Source organism: Emydura macquarii, unplaced genomic scaffold (genome assembly GCF_026122565.2).
Source record: "Emydura macquarii macquarii isolate MOO-44397 ecotype Brisbane River unplaced genomic scaffold, CSIRO-AGI_Emac_v2 contig_719, whole genome shotgun sequence".
Lineage (NCBI taxonomy): Eukaryota > Metazoa > Chordata > Testudines > Chelidae > Emydura > Emydura macquarii.
This window is the reverse complement of record NW_027130856.1, coordinates 11,633,444-11,657,595: the sequence shown is the minus strand read 5'-3', so window position 1 is coordinate 11,657,595 and position 24,152 is coordinate 11,633,444. Positions and strand designations below refer to the sequence as shown.

Here is a 24,152-nt window from a genome sequence, read left to right as displayed (position 1 = left end):
TGCTGATTGGCAGCCTTTCAGCTTCTGGCATGTATTGTGCTGTATTTGCAGTCTGTCAGGCATGCCATGAATGAATCATTTTGGAATAGCATGTTTTAATATTATGAAATTAAGGACAGAGATATAGTGTCAGGAATGAAAATCAGATGTCTGACCACAGTGTGTGTATATATTAGGAGAATATTGCCAGTTCACTGACCATTAGTTTTGATGGCACCCCAGCAATAACCACAACAACAACAACAACAATTTATGAGGCTTATATCTCTCTGTTGCTGTTTTTTTTTGTTCTTTTCACCAATAATTTTGAAGGAAATGTGAAAAGAACAACAACATGGAACCTAAATAAAAAAGATGCACCGGTCAGCACAGCCAGGCACAGTGGAGCCCTGCAGACAAGAAGCCATGCATCTTGGGATGCATGTAGCCTATGGCAGGCTTTCCCTTATAAGGGAGTTCTTAATTGGACAAGGCTAAAAGACACCATAAAGGGCTCTGCAGGGAGGAAGTGGGACCTCTTCTTTCTTCCTTACCCTGTATTGTCTAAAAGCAAATGAAATAAAATATGCTTGTTTGGAGTAAAAAAATTTTTTTTTAAACTGAAGGTGATGGATAGAAACTGTAAAAATTGAAGGAATTCTCATTTGCTATAACTGCTGGAGGTCTATTATTGGCTGAGTGGGTCACTTATGTTATACAAAACAGAGAAAAGTCTGAGCACCAAGTAAAAGTAAAGCTGCAACACTTTTGAGGGGGAAAAACATTTTTAAGATGAATACAGGAGATCACATATACAGAATGGAGTTTTCAGTGAAAGTCTGTTATCCCACTCTGTTGCAAAAAGTTAATTCCAGTGTGCGTGTGTCTGGGGATGAGAATAAGAATAATAGGTTGAATCTAAGGATCATAGTCAGTTTTTAACCAAAAGAGCAATACATTTTACTCTCATTCTATTAGAAACCCTCCACCCCAGTCAATATATATATAAACAATTATACACACAAGATTTTTTTTTAAATTTATGATGTTTTTAACAATTAACAGGAAAAGTATGAATGTACACAAGGTAAAGAACATTAAACCACAGTAATGAAAAAGGAGAAAAAATATTTTGAAATTAGAATGACACAAATATTACCACACTATAAAATACTACTATATATACAAATTTTATTAGTATTAGATAATATAGTATATTGAATTTATCATCATGCATTCTGCAGGAAAATGATTGATATTATCAAGTGCAGGTCAGCTTGTACATCCCATGGATAACCATTTGGGGTGGAGGGAATCCACAACCAACCAGACCACCTTAAATCACTACAATGTCAAGGCTTGTAGGACTTGAGATTCTGTACTGGCGTGTCAATTTTAAGCCAATATCTGTTGTCACGGCAGAAGAATAAGTCGCCGGAGAGATAAAATTTGTGTAAGTTTTGCATTGGCTACTAGAGCAGCCTCTGACATACATAGTTTATTGATAGCATAAAAATGCAGAAACCAGTCATCACTAATTGGATGTAAAAGGGAGATAATTTGCACTAAACCAAGGGAACTTTAAACCTTGCAGGACTGGGTTTATTTTAACATTTAGATACTCTCACTGATCTCAGCGAGAGTTGATAGTCCTCTGCTTTTTACAAGATTCCATCCTAGTTACTGTATTTGAAAAGAGGTGATAGCAGGTAATAAAGGATTACTTTAAAAACCCATAATGAAACCTGTATGACTAATGTTACGGTAACACTTACAGGCACTGCTATATATAAACTTTTCAAATTAACATCAGCATCAACTATGACTAGTGTAGCATTCCATACATACATTCTCATATACATGCATACAAAGAGATACAGATATTGGCAACTCAATCAAATTTGTAGAGAAGGCTGTATGACCCCACCTCAGCTCTTCCACATATCACGATTCTAGTAAATCCATTGTTTCCAGCACCTGAGCCGGAAGCTGTAGGCTAGTCATCCGGAAGGCAACTGTTGAATCAAGTGCAGTTTTGAAAATACCCCTCAGTGCTGTATTTAACAGTTTGCTCAAAGAAATCATGCTCCTTCTTGGATCCCTGTGTTGGAGCATTCACATGTGCATTACATAGATTGGAGTAGAGATGCAGCTGGCCCACGTGGAGTTTTCAAATTGCAAGAGCTACATTTATTTTACTCTGGTTTTCTATTGAGAGTACATTAGAGCATCTTCAAGATACTACATAGAATGAGCTGAGGAAAATATGCAACAATTCTGGACAAATCTTTAATAAAAGGTAGCCAGCTATAAGAGTCACAATGTAATTGTTTAAGATTAAAGTATAATTACTGCACAGTGTCATAAACTACATTGAAACTTTAAGAGCCAGAAGACTACCATCTGGTCAATTAAACACTTCTCTTGACATCCATCTATGGACTGACTGCATAAGATTAACTGCAAAAATGTAGTTCTTCACGCTGTATTTACCTCATTTTTCAAATGTTTGCCCAGCTGCTTATTGAACTGATAGCAGACCATTTCTATGGCTGGCTTTTTCAGTTTGTTCCATATTCTAACCTATCCTTTGTGTGAAGAAATGCTGCCCAAATTCCTTATATGCTTGTCTCCTCCTCAGCTTCAGTCAATGACCTCTTGTTTTCAAATTAGTTACTATCTCAAGCTTCTTACTGACATCAATACATTCCTTTCAGGATCTTCCAAAGCTCTATGGGGACCCCCTTAGTTTTTCTTTTCCCAAGATATACATGTCTGATCAATCTTTCTTCACAATTCATGTGTCCCATACCCTGAATAATTAGGATTGCTTTCTCCCATACTTTTAGTCCCAATACCCTTCTATAAAATTATCAGGATTGCACAGAATCTTCACAAAATGTCCCCTACAGAGCAACCTTTGCGAACATATACTCCAAAGTATTTAAAAAGAAAAAAAAATCACATCAATAACTTGCTTGCCTTTTGTTTACGACCTCTGTACATCACGAAGGAAATCATCAACACAATCAGCCCACAGAGTATGCTCAGGGAAATACAAACCAGCACCACTTTCCCAGTGAGCTCTCACTCATTTTTCACTAGAAGCTTGCTGGAATGTTGTAGGTTTTCATAGGTTTTTGTTTTATTCATTATTAATGGATTACTTTACTGCACCAGTCACCCATTCTAAAAATGCATAAATGTAACGCTACTCATCCAAATGTGTTATTTAAAAGCAGCAATTTATACAGTTAAAATGTGCTTTTAAGTTGTTTGTTCTAAGTAGCACAAGTTCGCCTTTCATGGCAGGCTCTACCATTAAAAAATTGACCTAGACATCCACTGTGCATTTTTGCCTATGGCTTGGGGCAAAGCTCCCTTTGCAGTCAATTATGTGGTGGGAAAGCATACAACAAGCAATATTGCTTAATTGTGTTTCCTGGCAACTCATTACCAGTTACATTATATAAAACCAGTTCACTTGCAGAGCTACCGTGTTAATATAGAATATGCATATATGGATGCAAAGAACTGTCTTCGTAAAATGCCTGAAGAGCTGAAGAAGAAACCTGAAGAGTTCTGTCTAAGCTTGAAAGCTTCTCTCTCTCTCTCCAATAGAAGTTGGTTCAATAAAAGCAATTACCTCATGAACCTTGTCTATTCATAAAAAGCAGCAGTAGCATTTCAGATATTATGTGACCACCATTATTGCTAAAACTTGGGACCAGGTTGCGGAGAATACAGAAACGCAGATTGACCTTAATTTTTTCTAAGATAATTACCTAAGTCTAACTAACTGGATACAGAGTTCAAGGCTTAACTATATAATGGATTCAAACCTAGAAGACAAACAAACAAATCCTAACAACTACCCATTTTAAAACTCAGACTTCTTCTGCCCTAAATTTTCCACAGGAATTCCATCACTTTCTAGTCCCATTTCACATCCTCAGAAATATCAAACAAATAATAAGATGACAATCTTCTCTTTAAACCATATTTATTTTGTCAGCTACAGTAATAAACAGTCACTCCATAAATACTAGGTTTACAGTGGAAACTGGCTTCTAGAACTAAATCTGCTCTCATTTACCCCAGTATAAATCCAGAGTAACTGCACCAATGTCCAGGAAGTTGCTCCAAATTTACATCAATGTAACTGGAAAACAGAATTTGGCTTAATCTTTATACAAGGACACAAAATTAACAGATTAAATCCCATTTAAAATACTAACATGTACAAGTATTATCTTTTACATGGGCTTCTTTTTAGCAGACACGACCTGTCTATTTTATTATGCTTGTTAGACTCGTGTTATGAATAAGCAAAAGGCCCTAGTGAAAAGGGATCTGTTTAACTAAAATACTTTAGCATGTTGCAGTTGATAGTGCTGAGTCACAAGAGGACCTTGGGAATCCTTCTAGCTTTCACATTTGGAAGAGGATTCACTGAGTTTGGCTAAGTTATATCCAATCTTTCTGATGGATTCTCAGGTTCTGTAATCTATCACGTATTTCAGTAGTATTTGAAAATTCATATTTTCCCTCTAAATTCTGATGGCTTCAAAACACAATCAATTAGTATCCAAAATTCAAATAATTATCTGCCCTATCCAGACCTCTCAGAACAGGAAAACAAAGCTGGAAGTCTCATAATTTTTCTTTGGATTTCTTTCTATCATCTTGCCAGAAAATACTCCAATAATAGTCTCTTATAACATTTCAGTACTTCTGGTCATCACCAGACCGAAGAAGGGCAGAAAAGAAAGGTGAGGAAGAGAAGAATACTGAATTTCTTTTGACTTTCAAAAAAGAAAAAGCCTGAGCAGTTCAGGTTTGGTGTGGCTTTGGAGGATAGTTCAAATGATTACTTTATCTAAATCAGTTTGTCCAGACCTCTGAAAAAAAGCTAAACAAAATCTTGCTGAATGTATTAGTGTCAACACATAAATGAAGAATGTTAAAATTCATTACAGGAAATGGCCTCTTGCAAGCACTCTCTAACCATCAAAAGACTATGAACTGGTCATTTTCTTCCCTTATTCAAACACTGAAAGTGCCCACTGATTTGAAAGGACACCTCTAAACTTTCAACTCAGGACCAGATCTTGGACTAAAATGTGTATCTTGGAACTGAATAGATGGCATTCCCTATGCGCATTTCTGTAACACCCTTACAATGGGATATCATCATTTAGAGGTGTCAAGCCCTAAAGACATCGGTAAGGCCAGACTTGAGGTCCCATTCAAGTCAACAGGAATTTTGCTATCGGTTTTAATGGGAGCAGGATTAAATCCCTTGTTATTAGACCCTTGTTATGATGCTACTTTATATAAGGAATATAATATAACCAATACCTGTAGCAAAAATACCTGAACGGCAAAGCATAGCACGGAGGCTACTGGAACTGTTAAATATAAGAATACACTTAAAAGTTAAACTTTTCACTGACCCTATGTTAGAAGAATAATTTGGACATTTAAATACAACTGTTCTGTGACTGCAGAGCATAAAACCAAAGTTGAAGTGACTGCTCGTGTTGAAAATTTGGTACAGAATGGATATCGTCATCTATCTTAACTCTTCCAATTTTATATGATTAGATTATTTTACATGGCACCTTTGAGCTAATGGATCTTACAATACACATATACAGCCACGATTTTTAAAACAAAGGGTATACCATAATTCATTACAAACAAACAGCCCAACAGGAAATCCTTCATGATGATGTACAAAGTCAAAGGGACTTCAAAGATGCATGCTGAAGTTGTTTAAATAACAATGGCTACTGGGGGACTGGAATGTGTTTACTCAGCATAGTGCTTCCCCCAGCATCATGAGATCTTTCCATATGTCCTGCCCTCTACTCAAACATAAAATGCAGGAGGAAATCCTAGCATTTATGACCAAAGTATTCTGGCAGAACCATTTCTATGATCAGTGTTAACTTTAATGTTCCCATGCAACCATAACGGAAGTGTAGTAGCATAACATGGGAGTTTTTGCGTGTGTGTGTAGGTGTTTAGATTGACTTGACAATTGTTAACTTTGTGAAGTTATATCTCTTATCAATGAATATGAAATCCCTGCCAATTGATTTGTGCTGCCATAAATTTGAACAGCTTTAATAATTGATTGTTGTTTCCTTTAAGTGTATAAAACAGTATAGTTTAGTGCAACTCTGGTCAACTATAGTAGCAGTAGATCTGAATTTATAATGTATTTTAACAGAAGTATTAGCGCTAATTTACCATGCGATTAGGAATGGAAATTTTAAACGACAAAAGCATTTATACTTAGATGTCTAAAAGAAACCATTTCAAATGGAGAAAAGTAAATTACATGAAAAAGAAGCACCCTTTTCTAAATCTGCCCTATTAAAAACCCCACTAAAGATCCAAAGCGTTTTATTGATTTTTTTCTACTTTCCCACTGCTGAAACTAAATAGTCCTCTATTTACGTTGATTTAAAAATGCATTATTGTCTACTTTCTAATAAACCAGACAGTGGAACAAGAACTCAAATTATTCTAAGTTTATTCTTAATAGTCATCGTTTCCCCCATCCACCCCCCCCCTTTTTTTTTTTTTTTTGAAAGACTGAAGCCTTAATCCTTAAAAGCCTTTTTGAAAGAAATGTTAGTAGATGCTGGCCTTGCAGCTGGACCCAGATTGAAAGTGCACTTACATTTTTCTGTTTAGAACTGAAGGACTCTAAAGTTAGTGCTAGCACTCCACATAAAAGCTTTGGAAATGGCATTCTTTGGTACCCGTGCAATTCATTCTTTAAGAAAAGGAAATGGAAAGAAAGATTTCATGTCCAGGGCTTCAGGCCTTTGATCATTTGATGAACACTGGATCCTCAACCTGGGCCTCAAACTTCTCAGGCCAGACAAAGAAGGCCTAGGCCTCACAGACTGGGCCTAGATTCCTGTCAGAACAAAACCTTTGGCCGCCTCACAGTGTGACAGCCTGGGAAAGGCCCACCTCAGCAGGGTTGAGATGCCCGCTTTGCCCTTTGATCTTTCATTTAAACTACAGCCAAAGCACCAGGTCAGAGGATTTCAAATTGCACACCCCCATTGGCAGAGGGGAGCAGGTCAAGAACAAAATGGGGGTGACCAATCTAAAAAGCCCAGTGACTCTTTTCTTTGGTCAGTTTCACATGACTTGTCTTGTATTGTGCAACACTAAGCCCACACTTAAAATGGAATTTGACATTACATGGTACAATGGAGTCAATAAATGGCATTCTTTAGTGCTCTTACAACAAAGTCAACCCTTCCTTAAGTGGCTGAAAGCTTGAAGCTACAAAATACTTCTCATTTACTTCGCTATGCGAGCAAATATATATTTAAAATCTAATTTTCATCACAACCTCTCCTGGCTGAAGGCTGAAGTGAGTATAACAAATATTTAACAGAGATGTACATCGGTTTTATCATATATCGCAACTTTTATTTGGAGAGATGAAGTTGCCACTTGAAATATAAATGTACGAAGTAACTGAAATTCCTACATATTCTTTCACAAATACATTTTCCAATGAGACTGGAAAAAAATCATCTTATTCTGCTGGAAAATTTAAGTATGGGGCTTGGCACAAGGCAGGCACACATCTTCTTTTCATATCAATAGCAAGTTCTACATGATGCTCGAGGGCACAAAACATACCCCTTTATGTGTGTGTTTGAGGAGACATGTTAACAGTCAGAAACAGGGGAGAAGAAATGTCAAACTCCTGTATCTGAAGGAATGGAATGTCATTATTTCTGGGACACAAACAGTTTCAGAAACAACAGAAAGATCGCAAAGCATGGATTTTATTTTTAAACTGTGTATAAGAAGCTGACTAAGATTAACCAGTTCATTTAATTAACTAATGTTTGCACAGTGATTAGAAGACAAAATGTTAAATACTATTTCTACATGTCAGCTAATCTACATTACCCTTTTTTTTTGTAAAGTGAAAACTCAAGTGCACACAGAACCAGATTGTGACTGGCTACAGCACTAGCTTAAAGAAAAAGGATGTAGAAAGACAGTGATGAGAAGACAGAAGACTACTATTTGTTCATTTCTGAAAGGGCTAGGTGTTGTACAAACACAAAGGAAGACACATTCCCTACCCCTAAAACTTTACACTGTGAGACTATAAAACAGAGAGACAGAAATGGGGTGAAAGGGGTGCAACACAGAAGTAAAGTGTTGATTGACCACATCCTTATAATATAGGGTAGGGTTTTCAAATGTATTCAGCATTGGCTTGCCTCTGATAAAGGACTAATGTTGAGTGCTTCTGAAAGCTCCCATCTATTATACTTTTAACCAATGGGTTATTTACTTTATTTTACTATCTGTTTAATCAGACAATGACTATCTCCATGTACTCTAACATTTCACATAATCAAATATTTATTGGGGGAATAAAAAGAAATGGTATCATTCCTTAGGGGAATTCATAGACTTTTTAAAAAAAAATGGTATAATATATAATAATGTTGATTACTTATTGTTGTTACCTGTGCAGCTAAAACCCTTTATAAAGAAGGTGCATTTCACAGATGGCGAAAACAGAGGCACAGGGAAGTTAAGTGACTTGTGCAAGGTCTGGCAAACAGACAATGGCAGAGCTGAGAGCAGAATGCAGGTCAGCCAACTCCCATTCCATTGCCATATCCACTGGAGCACCCTTTCTCAAAAGGTAGGTAATTGTGTTTTAATATTACTGCTGTTTAGGTGAGAACTGCTTGCACAACACACTGAAGAGAACACATTTACTGATTAGACAAGACTAAGTATTTATCATATAGTTCAGAGATTTTTTTAGCTGTAATAAATATTTAAAATAATAAAGTTAAAGATACAAATCCTGCCTCCTCCGACAGCTTATGTGTGTAGGCTCCATTCATGAACATATTTTTAAAAAAATCACTCTGAGCACTGAAAATAAACTTAAGATCATTCAGTAAAGGGTACAATTTGCCTCTAATTTAATCTTGGGCCTTCTGTGAAAATAGCTCTGTGTGTTACTATGGTAACACCACCACATCTTTCAGCACTGAGAAAGCCACAAGCTTTTTGATTCTCACCTTTGGCCATTTTATTGAGAACCATGTCAATTAGAATGTAGGTTCCACTTCTTCCTGCACCATCACTGCCAACAGAAAGGGAGAAAGAAAAAATCCATCAATGAACATCCTAGATTCAAAAGAAAGGAAGCTATCATTAATTTTATACTGTGTCATACAGGGGGAAGGAGGATAGATGGGAAGGGAAACAAGAATAAGAGAGGGAGAGAAAGCTTGCAAAGGCTTTAATTAACCGAAACTGTTCATATACGCTTAACTATTGGTCTACATGGATAGCAGGGTTTTGTTTTATAGAACCAAGGATGTATTTATTTAAAAAATAATAATTAAACAACAATGAAAGAGTCAGTAATCATAGAACAGGCAGCCATTTCTATGCATAAAGTGTTCCCGTAACAAGTTTATGGAATCTTGTATCCACAATCAAGAATCACATCATAGGACAGTCACACCAGAGCTGGAGAATAGAACGGCACCTAGAATCCTCCAAAAACGATTGCTGACTCTCTTTGTACTTGAGCAGCTAGGTTAGTCTGCATGTGCACAGAATGGTACATTTTCCTTTCAGTCAGACTCCACTCTTCTCGACTGCCATCCAAGAACTTAAAATATTTTATTACTTAAAAATCAAATTCTTTCTTTGCCAAGAAATAGGATCCTAGACATCTGGACTTGAAAAATGTCTCTCTATTGATTTCTCCCCTTCCCTTCCCCCGCCCCATTTAATTCTGCCTTAGTTGCAATGAGTGCGGAAAAATATTATCATGTGATTTCTAAATAATATCTTTAACCTTAGGGTATTGCCAATCCTCCCTTGGAGATGTGTGATCAAGCCTTGTGAGGAGGCAAAGCTCTCTAATCTGAATGCAGCTTGTGTTCCTGTCAGGGAGCAGCTTGTAATTGGCAGTGTGATGTTCTTTTATGGCTGCTGTTAGCAAACATAATTAAGACTTTAAGAAATAGGCTTTTTTCACTTCCCTCCCCAATATTTTAAAAATGGACATGTGTGACCAATTGACTAGTCATTTTTTTTAATCAGCTAAATTATTTTTACTGATAGGTCGCTTTGTCTACTGTATTTCTAAGGAGGAAAAATGCAGCACTGTGATTCCATTTATACATAGGCTAGAAACGACATCTTTGATAAGCTTCTATAGATGGGAGAAGTTTGTTCTGTATTATTTACTAGAACAATTTTTACAGAGGCAGCCACTGCTACTAAGCTCTCGCTCTCTCCCCCTACTGTGAAGGGAACAAAGAAACAGAGTCTTATTAATTCATTCAAATAGTGAGAGACAATGTAGTCGCCAGACTTAATAAAACAAAAACTACTAGGCGGAATGTCAGAGACATTTTCATCTATTAGATTAGGAGAAGACCTGCAAAAATTTTAAAGGACTGATCTTTCTACATTATACTCCTTTCTTCTTGGACCTCCTCAGTGAGACACAGACCCCATCCATATTGTGCATCTTCTTGGAGAGTATCACCACACGTGTTATATGATGCTGTCCCTCCATAATGATCTCAGCAGCCTAGTGACACATGCAAAATACGCCGCCTACCCCCGCCACTAAAATGGAGGCGCACGTAGTAAATTATTTGGTATTTTCTTCCAATGTTATGATCTTTCCCCCGATCTTCCTGTCCGCAAAAGCATCTTAGATAGAATGGGGGTGAGTAAAGAATGAGAGCATGGCACTCTCTATATAACAGTCCCTACAAGTACAAAAACAAATATTTACATTATTGCTTTAAGTTTCGTAGTGAGCTAAATTGCACTCACTTACATCCTCCACAATGATAGGCCTAAAGGGAATTTATGTTTAGAAGGTTTGAGCTTACTCACCCAACCAGTGGGTAGTTTTCCTGACCCCATTTCCTCTCATCATGATTATTAAAAAATAAATAAATAAATAAAAACATCTATCTAAATATTAACAATGCAAAACACAGTCTAAAAATTGGGAATACACAGCATTGCAACAACTTTAATACATATTTCTGAAATAAAAAAGCTGTAAATGAGATTTTTAAATACAGAAGTCAGACGTTACTTGTGAATTAATATCTAAGATAATATTAAAGGGCAATTTACTATGAAATCAGACCCTCAGCCTTACTAGCATAAGAACAAACTAAACTAAATAAATACTTGGACCTGGTTCATGAGGTATCATCTTATTTGCTTAGTGATATATCTAAATCGTTAATGTGCTCATTTGCTTTTATTTACGTTAATTTCTTACAGCACAAAAACATCTCTAAAGCTATTTTAATAATTGTACTTGCCTGCAATGAACAATTACTGGACAAGAACGACCCCTGTAGCACTTGTTTACTTTTCTGCAATAAAACAGACAAAAATTAATAAATATATTATGCACAATTTCCTAAGCCAACTGTCAAAAGCATAAGTGATAAGAAAAAGCAAATATTCATCGCTATTCTTAAAGAAATATGCATTTTGATTAACTCATGTTATAACAAATATCTAAGTTACATACATAGTTCTGCTTCAAGTTTATTTCTATTTTCCCATTACAACAAATAAATTACATTCTAAACACTGTTTCATGGTACTCATAATTGCTGGTTAGCTAACAAATAAAGAAATACTCTTCCCAAACTCTTGGCAGGTTGGGCCCAATCTCAGGTTGTTTATCACAAAATGTTTTGATTTTCAAAGTGAACATTGAGTTCATGAACTTTCTCAAAGAAATTTTTAAGCGCATTATGTGAAACCAAAATTAAAAGCAAGGTATTTCAGTCAGAATAACGTGGTCTTGCATGGAAAAGAGATTATCTCCAGAAGAGCAAAGAGTAACTACTCTGAAGAACTTTCTTTCAGACTTCTAATTACTCATAGTAGGGATTGTCTAGATTTCTGACTAGCCAATCTGAAGTATTTGAAAAACATATCTGAAGCCTGAAAAAGGGCTACTAAACTGATTTGCTGTTGTATTAATGTATTGGAACTAATACCTATTATCATATCAATGAAGAAGTTAAAAAATGTTGAAGCAAACCAACATAGTCAGTATGAGATTTTGAATACAGGCCACTAAAGAACTAAAATCTATTTTATTTAAGTAGGTTTCTTTAGAAATGTGTTACTGCTCTTGAGATGTGTTTTACATATGAAACATATTACTCATCTAAAAATATAAAATGTTTATGAATATATTAAAAAGGCAAGTTGAACAAAGGATAAAATGGGTAAACACTCTTTCTAAGAAATCAAAACTCTTCCCTCTCCTTGATTAGACATTTGATTTTACTATAAGATCTGCTATAAAGCTATTTTATAAGACTGCTTCCAAGAGATGTGTAGATGCACCAAGATGATAACTGTTAAGAGCAACTATTTAACAGAATCTTAACTGCTAAGAAATGTGATACAGTATGCTGTTGGAGTCTGACAACTCTGAGATTTGGCATTAAAAATTTTAAAGCATCACTAATCACCTGAATCATTTAGTTCTTGGCTGATCATCTATATTCTGTAACATCTGTGCTGAGTAAACACTCATAGATCTTTAAAAACTGCTTACAGCAACAGCCTGAAGATACGTAAGGATCTACGTTTGAAAGGCAGTCTTTCAGATGACCACAACTTGATCTAAACAGGCTACCAAGGTCACAATGATGCTCCAAATCAATATGTTTTCACAATTGGCCTTTTATCATAAAAGAGTCTAACCAGACACATAATAATAATTATACTTAGTTCTTGTAAAGCACATAACACTTGCTATAGCACTTTGAAGATATAAACATTAACAAATGAATCTTCACATAACACCTGTGTGGTAGATAAATATGATTAACCCCCATTTTAGAGATGTGGAAACTGAGGCAGAAAGGTGAAACATATACTCGAGGCTTCAGAGCAAATAATTGGTAGAGTTGGGACTAGAAGTCAGGATTTCTCCATTCCCAGTCTTGGGCTTATTTCTGTAAACCTTACAGCCTCTCATAATTCAACATAGGGGCTTTATCCATATTCTTGCTATAATAAGAGTTAATAAGTATGAGTTTGGATAATGTGGTAGAATAATTCACATTCTATGAAATGTGTAAAACCACTGAAGAGCACCCGACAGTGGAAGTTAAGTGTATTCTCTATCTACTTACACGAGGGCAGAGGTCCCCAAACTGTGGGCACGCCCCTATAGGGGAACACAGAGAAACGTTCAGGGGGGTGCGGCAGGGCCCAGGCCAGCCCCCATGGGAGGGGGAGGGAACTGGGAGGGAGGGACATCCAAGCCCCGCTCTGCCCCAAGCTCTTCTCCACTCCCATCCCTCCAGTCACGGACCCAGCCCCTGTCCCCGGCACCCAGCTTGGCCTCGGCTCCTGGTCCCCCAGCTGCAGCACCTGGCTTCAGCTCCCAGCCACAGTCTGCCGGCCCCTGCACCACAGCCCCTGGCCCAGCTGCAGCCCTGGCTCCTGGTCTTGGTCCCCAACATTTGGCGCTGGCCCAAGTCCCCAGCGCCTGGCCTGTCTGTGGCTCCGGGTCCCCACTCTCAGCCTCCAGCCCCAGCTGTGGCCCCTGCTCCCAGCCGCAGCTGGGGTTGGAGGATGTGGACAGAGCAGGGGGAGGCGTGATGTAAAAAGTTTGGGGACCACTGCACTAGGGTATTTTTACAGGTTTTCTAAACAAGCTAATTTATTACCAAACAACAACCTGACTCCCTGCCCCCAGTTTTAAAAGATTTTTAATTGAAGAGTTAGATTTTTCTGTACATATACACGTTTTAATTATTGCTCTTAATGTCACTTACACAGGAACCTTATAACCAACAGAGAAATTTCATATTTGGGAATCAACTCCATGAACACAAAATTAAACTGGATATTTAATTATTTCTGTAATACACAGTAAGTTAGATTTCAAATGTCTAAAACATAACTCGATACAACGATACAGGCAATCTGCAGCTGGTCACTCTCTACCCTCCTCCACGCACCCACACACCTTGACAGAGTAGCTTTCTCCATTTGACGCTAACAACTGGACAACAGTGTTTGTCATTTCTTTTGCCCTTGTGTGGTTCCCTTCTTTATTTTCATGGCAACTTTACAAGGATATTAAGCATGTTGTGATTAAATACAAAGGAAAGTATACTCTCAACAAAAAAATTGCACTAACCCTATTTGTAAATCAGACAGACAGAGACATATGCTGGGAAAAAATACACCTTATGTTTGACATTTTTATTGATAAAGTTTCAAACATTTTTATCGTCAGACATTTCAGAAAACATATTAAAACAAAGGGTTTCAGTCTAGCTGATTCCTATCTTACTCTACAAATGGTTTATGACAATATTAAGAAATGCACCAGTATTCCATTTCTAAGCAGAGTGAATTGAAAATTCATCAGTAAGCAAAGGTCTTGAATGCTTAAGAAAATATATATATATATAAATATACAGGAAGAATTAACTTAGAAAAGAATGATTAGTAATACAAACCAACCCTTGGCTCATTGAGTGAAAAAGAAATCATCATGCAAACCATCAGCAAGCAAAGGTCAGAGGTCGTTAGAGGCTCAGAAAAGGGGTTTCCCACATTGTCCCTGCAGCAGAGTCACAGTTTCCAATGATCACTTTTGTGACTATGCAACTGGGCTCATATTACTAGCTGCAACATCACAAAAATGACACTGGCAACCGCTAATTAGCTGGCAAAATAAGAATTTGTCCATTTTTAAAGTGAGCAGTGTTAGTAAATGCCATTGCACACAGCAAGAAGTGATAGCATAATATATATATTTTAAGCAAAGCCCTCACATGTGATGCTAATTATCTTTTAGCTTAGCAGTCTCTCTTTAAAGTGTAAATGTGCTCCCTCTGGGCTCAAGAAATATTTAATTACACATATCAGTGCATGACTAACAAGCTAGTCCAGCGCTATAATGATTGGTCTATTCTTCAAAATGAAATTAGGATTCCAAAAGCATTAAAACTGACCAGTGGTTTCTGTAGCAGCCTCACCTTTTAAGCACTGCATTTTGTATGGATTTCTTAATACATAAAATAATCTTGTTTCAGCAATTTATACCAAAAAGAACTATATTAAAATATGATAGTTTGTTCCCCTCTAAGTTTGATTCATCTGCTAAATGCAACATCATCTAAAACACTGTCTGATACATAATAAGAGGAGAAATGTAAGCTTTCAGTTTTCAAAGAGACTTGCAAAATTTACTTCAATAATAATTATAGGGTCCATATTTCCATAGACTCTGGGCAAGGTAATTTTGGGAATCCAATTTTTCTTATTGATGAATTATAAAAATAGAGGGTTGGTTATGTATATGCTTAACTTCATATATGTATGTGAATATATAAATATACACACATATCCATATATATACAAACACATTCAATGCACATAAAAACATGGATATTAAAGGGATGAGAGTAGCACTTGCTAGCACCACTTTAAATAAGGGTATGTTGATATTCTGTCAGGCACCCATTCTGAGGGTTTTATAACTCAGTTGTGATAATTTTCCATAGGTGAAACTTTAAATAGCAGGTTTTGAGTGTAAAGCATTTATTCTAAAAACCAATTCTAAAATAAATTATCAGCAATAGTGCATTACCTTTTGTCATTGAAAAAAAACAACATAAGATGGCCAAGAAACCGAGTGTCATAAAAAGCAGCTATTGTACATGCAAAGATTACTTTTCAGAGGAATTTTACTACGCATTCAATATTATGGATCCATAATACAAAACCTACACTCAAGGAATGGTTACAAAAGGCTGTGAATACATATTAAATGAACACTGAAAAGCTCAGTAAAAAATCTTAACAGGTTTACTCTGATATCTACGTCAAGTACGGAAGCATGCCAAATGAACTTACTCTCCCCTTCCAGTTTTAATGTCTTTATTTTTAAAATACAGTGGAACCCTTTCATAGTGTGGTTATTCAGTTCCCAAAGAACTTTATTAGAAGACCACATGCTTTTTCAGACAGGGTTTGTCTCCCACTATAGGCCTGATCCTACAGTGTACCAAGTGACCTTGATTCTTACTGTTCTAAATAAGAAACCAAGGTGTTCAGCACATCAGATAATCAGGCCGTATGGATCCATTAATGTTTTCATTGCTATTAATAGCAAAGTTCCCACTGACTGCAAAGGGACAGAATCAGGCCCTGTGTTTGAATAGTGCTGTGGACTTTTACACCATGATATAATTCATTTTATTATTAAATTATTTATTAAGGGGAAATTCAGAAATGCAATTTGCACATTGCAAAGCATGGAACAAATTCAGGACTTTCACTATAGAAGAGTTCATTATAGGCACTATTTTATTTCATAGTACCATTAAAAAAGCAGGAAATCAAGCTATAAAAACACATTACAGTAATATTAAGTGTTTAGACTAGAAGCCAGAGCAAAATCCTTGGAAAATTCAGTTATGGCTTCAACTCCATCCTTATTCTAATGCTCCCTCCCACTATTGCTTTGCACCAAGAGACTGTAGCATGTATATAATATGATTTGGCCATTGTTGCCCCATCAAAATGCACATGGATGTCAGCAGGAGTTGTATCTGAGTATCAGACCTATGATATGTAAGATAACCTACTGTTTAAAGATACCTATAATATATAGCAGCACAGTGATGGCTTAAAGATGGAGTTTTGTTCTTAATTCCAAAGGCAACATTTTGCCAGCAGACAATTATGCAAACTTCCACCAACTTCAGTTGGATTTAGGGCCAGTCTCTTCCCCCAGATGTACATGCATAACTTCCGCTGGCTTCAATGTGAGTTCTGACCATTTATTGGAGGGCAGAAATTGGCCTTAAAATTCCTTGCTTTTGAGCATTTAACTGAGATCTTTAAATTACGTTAGCAGTGTAGATTAATATTACAATAAGAGAAAACTATACCCTAGCATGCAGCAACTTGCAGGATTGTGAACTGATTGCTCAAACTTTTCAGAGACTTTTCACTGGCCATAAATGTATTAATGTGGAATATCTAGTACAAATTAACATCTACACAGGACACATTAAGCATAGTTTGCAAACAGAATAAGACTATTTCACTCCATTTGTCATTCCTGGCTTTAATTTTGAAATTTAGATTAACAGTAAATATTCAAGGAATCTGCTACTTAATGAGAAAGATGATGAAGAGTTTAACATTCCTTCTTTGTATATTAGTATAACACCTGGATTTTAAAGCAATATCTACTTCCTTTAAAATTCTTGAGAGATCATATTTTGTTGGAATTTGCCTCTCCTTCCCCAGACTTCCACCCTCTTTCAACCAAATAAACTCTAAGGACCTGACCCTGTGGTCATTAAAGGCATGCAAATCCCACTGGCTTGTCTTCACTGGCCTTTAACTCAATGGGAGTTTTGCATGTACACATTGCACAGTGATTTATTTGAGAGATTCCTGCAGTGAGGGTCAGAGGGTAGCCACACAAAAGGTCTTGAAGATGCAGACAGACCCAGGTAAACAGTTGTAAAACAGAGAAATGCAAAACCATAGGAAAAAATATACAGAGGCAACAAATGCGTTCATTTCCTGGATAAGTGAGTGAGTCTTTAGAGCCAAGGAACAGATAGTTTGTGGGAGAATATGGAAAATTACTTCAGCGTCCCTCTCACCAAAAAATATGCATGCATATTGCAGAATGGGAGCCTACATTTGTATAAAAACCACATTATTGTGGCTTCATAAACTTGGTAGAGAGTTATTAATTGAGGGACCTCTGTCCAGTAGGGAAAGAGAGGATAATAAAAAGTGTTTCCTATACAAATTTATATTAAATAGACTGTTATGCTTTGTGTTGTACCTGCGAAAATCCAGAAGTGACCTTGTGGAAGCAGGAACTTTCTGATCATGCCAGCTAAGGAAATGGAATTGTGTCACGGTTCGGGTCTCATTGGTTTGAAGGTTTTTCAAGTAGAAGCTCCTCACTAGGAAATCCTCACACCAGATGTGCTCAGAAACTAGATTTACCTATATAATGTAGAAAGAAAAAAAAGCAATCAAGAATTCAAGCTGAAAGTTGGTCTTTCAAACAGCATGGAATCCTTTCAAATGAAAAGAAGACACATAAGACTTATTATTTATGAATTGGCATCATCATGGAAATAGTTTGTTATTTAGTAGTTATTTTAGCTCTTCTTGTTACAGGCTTGGGGTGTAATTTTTTGTTTCATCACATTACATTTAACACTTCTAGAGAATTTTCTTACAAGTCAAAAAATCTCCAGGTTGAGATTTTAGACTGATTATGATGGGTCATATATATATGGGAGAGACTCTGCTTGATAATATGCCTTAGATCTACCCTTTCATTCTTCACTTGGAGACACCCACAATGCATTGCCTTCCAGAAATTGCTCAGGATGATTTGAGTAGTTTTCTAAAACAAACAAACAAACAGAGTCTCTTTCACTTGAGAACTTTTAGTCAATCTATTCTGTTTTGCAGAAGCCTACACGATATGAAGAGCAGGGTCATTTTTAGAACCGATAAAATTTTAGAAAAAAATGCATAATTCTGGGGTGCAACTATTATTCCTCAGAATCACTTATCAATTATTCTTTACATTGTGTCCATTATGGTACTGCCTTCATTCACTCAACCAAAAGACCAGAAAAAAAAAAAAAAAAGGACACCCAAAAGTAATTGTATATAGCAACAATGTGATATGATTGATATACTGGGCCACATATATCAAGCAGAAAGAATGAAAATATTTTTTCACATAACTAAGGCAGAAGCTAAAAAACAAATAGCTTTAATTACAAAAGATGTATATACTTTTGTAATGAAAGCTATATTGTAATTAAACCTATATCTATCTATCTATCTATATCTATATCTATATCTATATGTAGGCTTTTTCTATAAACACATATATAGGTCTCCTAAGGCACAATTCATTATTTATAAATACACTATTTTCCTTTAAAATATAAATATTCAGTTGATACATACTTTCATATTTTAATTGTAATTCAATTAAAAGGAGCTTCTCCATCCTTTATCCTACCAATATATGTGACCTAACATTTACTAGATTTTCTTCTATGTAAAATACATTGTTTTCAAGATATGCATAGTTTTTTCTGTGAAGATAAAATAACTCAAAAGTTCTACTACACTAGCATTATATGGGTGACCTCAGCTCAATTTACAGGTCAAATCCGATTAAACAATATTTTGCTCTGTATGAAATCTATCCGCACTCTTACCGTCAAGTTTACAACCAGATATTTTGTTTAAGTACCTCATAGATGTGGTAGAGGTTTGACCCTTCATCTGGCCAATAGTGGTAGCACTGCTTGACTCCATTTTCAGTAAGGGGTGTCAGCATGACAATAACCACACAGCCGTTCTCCCAGACCATCTGCAGACAAAGACAGACACCGTGGCCACACTGTGACTGCCTAATTACTGCGTGACATGTATAATTACTGCACTCAGACACACAATCAAAATTTATTCCATTCACAGGAAATTTATTTCATTTTCATTAGACACTTTTACTCTGCAGCTGCTTTCAAATCCCTGAATAAACTGGCACCATATTTTGCATGCTTCCCTGAAATATTAAAGAATTTCCAATGAATTCAATCCATCCCCTTTAAAAACAAAACAAAACAAAACAAAGCTTCCCATCCTTAGGACTGTGTTCAGCTGTTTTTCTTTCAAACTTTCAGCTCCACAAAGGAAATGCTCAAAAAAATCACAACTGTTTATTTTCTGATGTTTCACACTAAAACAGGATGGAGACATGTAATATACTGACCTACTAAGCTAATGCAAACTGAAATATGTTCGTATCCTCAGATTTGTTTCTTTTTGCTGTTTGTTATGTAGAAAAAGCTGCTGAACAACTAACTATCTTAATGAAACAGTCATAACTGCATCCAACAAAGCTTAGGGGTGACAAAAAAATTTTCTTGAGAAATATTTCATGTGGAAAAATGTTCCTTTCCAAAATCATTGTGTTATATTTTATATATATATAAATGCATGCAGACATGTACATTTTTAATTTAAATTTTATGTAGGATATAAAATGAAACAGTGCAACCCATTCTCCAGGCTATCTACTCCCAAAACAAGACAGCAGGAGTACAAGAGAACAACGAATCAGCTAACAGCACGACTGTTTAATAATTTAAAAGAGCTACAGAGTGGAAAATAGGAATCCAAGGCATCTTCAACTAAAGGGTTTGTGGATGTTTTCACACAAACAAGAAAACAAGCAAAGATCGTCTGGCATATCTGCGTTCCAAACACAGCTCATGAGTGAACAAAAACACTGCTATGAATTAATACTAAGCAGCATAATCATGAAAAAAACATTATTATTATGGTGTACATTGCTGTTATATTTGCATACAACTTTCATTGTCTTTTTATTAGCATATTAAATTACTGAGTGAAAAGAAAACTGCTCTTTTTGTGAAGGGTTAAGTTTATTTCACAGAAATATTTATAAGCAACTGTATTGAGATGTAAATTTTGTAAATACAAAAGGCCTTTATCTAAACTGCACAAAAATGATACATTCAATTAAAAGCTTTTTTTTTAAAATGCATATTATACAGTCAAATAAAAGGATTTTCTACTTAGTAGTATTAAATCTCCTCTTTTAAATCTACCTTGAACTCATACGAAAATATTTTCTTTGAACATAAATTTGATTCTTTATGTAATACAATGGTTAACATCCTTAAAGTATCTTTTTATACCAAAACTTAGTAGCACTTAGTGAAATATATTTTGGGTTATAGTTTAGGGCTTTTTTGTGGTGGTAGTGGGAGGGGGGCAGAGAGCAAATTATGGCTAACTTTTTTTGGGAGTAAAAATATTTTCCCCTCCTCTCCCCGCCCCCCCCCCCCCCAAAAAAAAAAAAAAAAAAAAAAAAAAAAAAAAAAAAAAAAAAAAAGACTGGTCTTCTCTGAATGAACCAAGTTTCCCAAAAAGATTTTTGGAATCCACCAGCCCTCTCTGCCACAATTCTCTCAACACTGCAAAATGGCAAACTCAGGTTATTCTTTCTCTGGTGGATTTTTATTGGTTTTATCCTAAAATTGGACACTTTAGCTATATTTATGGAAGACAATGCCATTTTTACCCAGGCCCACACAGCTTCAGACTTCTTTAGTCCAAAATCAGACTAAGATAAGAATTCTTACTTTAAGGTATCCAGGCTTTAAAATAATCCTCACTAAATCAGTACTTTCATCACATAACGATTTAATGTGCCTTTAGAAGGTATAGAAGCTCATTGAAGCCATTACGAAAATGAGGAGAAACACAGTTTTTATGAGTGTAATAAAAATACAATGATCTAGACCATAAACTAATCATCTACCACTCTGCTGTGCCACCCAAGTGTAACATTATAGAAGCCCACTCATTTAAAGAGGAATCCTTACAGTTTGGCTACACTGTTCATTGGTTCAAAGATACAGCATTTCATTACAGACGAGCCTTCTGAATCTCTAAAGATTTCACTAAGCATAAATCCAAATGAAATTTAATTTAAACAAACAATTTCAAAGTTACTCTGGGGTATAATATTTCTTGTAGGTCACTGTGTGAAAACCTAGAAGTCAAATATACTAACTATAACAGGCAATGCAAACTAGTACCATCATCATCACCACACAGGTGATTGTGACTGTATCTCCAGTGTTTACCATTCACAAGAGATATTCACTAAGACTCATTAACTGTGACTTTAAGATTACCATATTGTCTCCATTTTTAACAACACTGTGTTGGGTCATCAAGCACTTATTTGTATTTCTTCATAGATAAAAGTAGAGGAGGGATGGGCCAAATGAAGCACATAGAATTTTACATTGTGGCCAATGGATGACCTCATTCATAATCTGGGGGTGTGACCTTCAGAAACTACAACTCCAAGCATGCAGTACTTTGGGCCCTTCCTTCACTGAATTCCTTGCCTCTGAGGCATAGCCAGCTTCTGCCCAAACTCTTGAAATGGTTGCTTTTCATTCTCCAGTTCCAACTTTATCTAGACCAGGCTCTGCTCTAACTTTGCTGACTTCATTATAATTTTCTGTCAGGAAGCACACACTTCTGCCAAGTCCTCTTTAGCTTCCTTCAGTTGTTCCTCCAGGCTGTGAAGATGTCTCAGAGTTCCCTCTCTTGTTCTCTAAGTAGTTTCTAAGTGATCTAAGAAGTCTCTCCAGTCCTCTTATGTGTGCCCATAAGGGCTGAGCATCCGTGACTGTAGCTGCAGTACCTGAGCAGGTTTCTCCCTTATTGGCTCAGGTACCGTCCCCTATCACATCAAGGCCAGGAAATCTTGCCAGTCTCTGTTCTGGATCACAGGCCACGGAAAGCTCCTCACCCTTCTAACTGTCACTCAGCCACGCTTGCCTTGTACCTCTAACTCCACCACAGTCAATGGGTAGATTCAAATCCCTCGATATACACAAGATATGTGGAATGGGAGGTGTTGGACTATAATACCAGATGGAAGTCCATTTCCCCTGATAAGAGTTTGCCTGCAGCCTGAATCCACCAGGTTCTTCAGTACTTGTTTCCCCAGTTTGACAGATCCCACAGATAGTGGCCTTCAACCCTGACATAAGGAGCCTCCTAAACCACAAACCTGTCTATACCAACATTCCAGGTAGCACACTCCATCAGGGGACAGTGTCCTTTCACATGTCCCAGTTGGCCACAGCTGAAACACAAAATCAGGCTTCCCTGGCTACCTGTTGAGATACTTCCACTAGGCTGAGGGAACAACTGGGCTGCTGGTCGATGGCCCCTCTGGGCCCCAAAATTTAGGACTGCCCAGGATTCTTCTTTCCTGTGGGGATTCCTCAGCCTCTGGAGACCGGAGTTTTACCTCTTTCTGCCTTCTTGGGATGATATTATTACTCTGGCCCACCACTCAGTTTGCTGGGTACTATCTGTCTCTAAATAAGCATCTGTTCTTTCCATTACAGTGCTGGTAGAAACTGGCCGAAATGGCCAGACCCAACTTTGGGCCCCAACTAACAGAACCTGCAGATCATAAGAATGGCTATACTAGGTCCGACCACTGGTCCATCTAGTTCAGTATCTTGTCTTCCGACAGCGGCCAATGCCAGGTGCTTCAGAGGGAGTGAACAGAACAGGTGTTCATCAAGGGATCCAACACCTGTCACCCATTCTCAGCTCCTGGCAAACAGCAATCCCTGCCAATCCTGGCTAATAGCCATTGATGGATCTATCCTCCAGGAAGTTATCTAGTTCTTTTTTGAACTTGCTTATAGCCTTGGCCTTCACAACATCCTCTGGCATGGCATTCCACAGGTTGACTGTGCATTGTGCGAAGAAAAACTTCCTTTTGTTCATTTTAAACCTGCGGCCTATAATTCCATTTGGTGACTCCTAGTTCTTGTGTTATGAGAAGGATTAAACAACACTTCCTTATTTGCTTTCTCCACACCAATCAATTTTATAGACCTCTATCATATCCCCCCCTTAGTTGTTTCGTTTCTAAGCTGAAAAGTCACAGTCTTATTAATCTCTCCTCCTATGGAAGCTGTTTCATATCCCTAATAATTTTTGTTGCCTTTTTCTGTACCTTTTCCAATTCCAGTATATCTTTTTTGAGATGGGATGACCAGATCTGTATGCAGTATTCAAGATGTGGGCGTACCATGGATTTATAAAGAGCAATATGATAATTTCTGTCTTATTATCTATCCCTTTACTAATGATTCCCAACATTCAGTTAGCTTTTTTGACTGCCGCTGCACATTGAGTGGATGTTTTCAGGAGAACTATCCACAATGACTCCAAGATCTCTTTCTTGAATGGTAACAGCTAATTTAGACCCCAGCATTTTATATGTATAGTTGGGATTATGTTTTCCTATGTGCATTACTTTGCATTTATCAACACTGAATTTCATCTGCCATTTTTATGCCCAGTCACCCAGTTTTGTGAGATCCCTTTGTAACTCTTTGCAGTCTTATATTTGTAATTTTGTATCATCTGCAAATTTTGCCACCTCACTGTTTACTCCTTTTTCCAGA

At 36.7% G+C, this 24,152-nt stretch overlaps 1 protein-coding gene across 1 annotated transcript in view; it reads right to left on the bottom strand.

The window, feature by feature from the left end:
* The window catches only part of LOC137149191 (receptor-type tyrosine-protein phosphatase N2-like), a 138,003-nt gene that overhangs the window by 14,102 nt on the left and 99,749 nt on the right, over window positions 1–24,152 (bottom strand). Inside the window, exons 8-11 of the mRNA XM_067542550.1 lie at window positions 19,361–19,480; window positions 17,915–18,081; window positions 11,370–11,423; window positions 9,078–9,142 (exon numbers count right to left, since the gene is read on the bottom strand). Of these exons, the coding sequence (XP_067398651.1) occupies window positions 9,078–9,142; window positions 11,370–11,423; window positions 17,915–18,081; window positions 19,361–19,480 (406 nt within the window). The remainder of the gene's footprint in view (window positions 1–9,077; window positions 9,143–11,369; window positions 11,424–17,914; window positions 18,082–19,360; window positions 19,481–24,152) is intronic.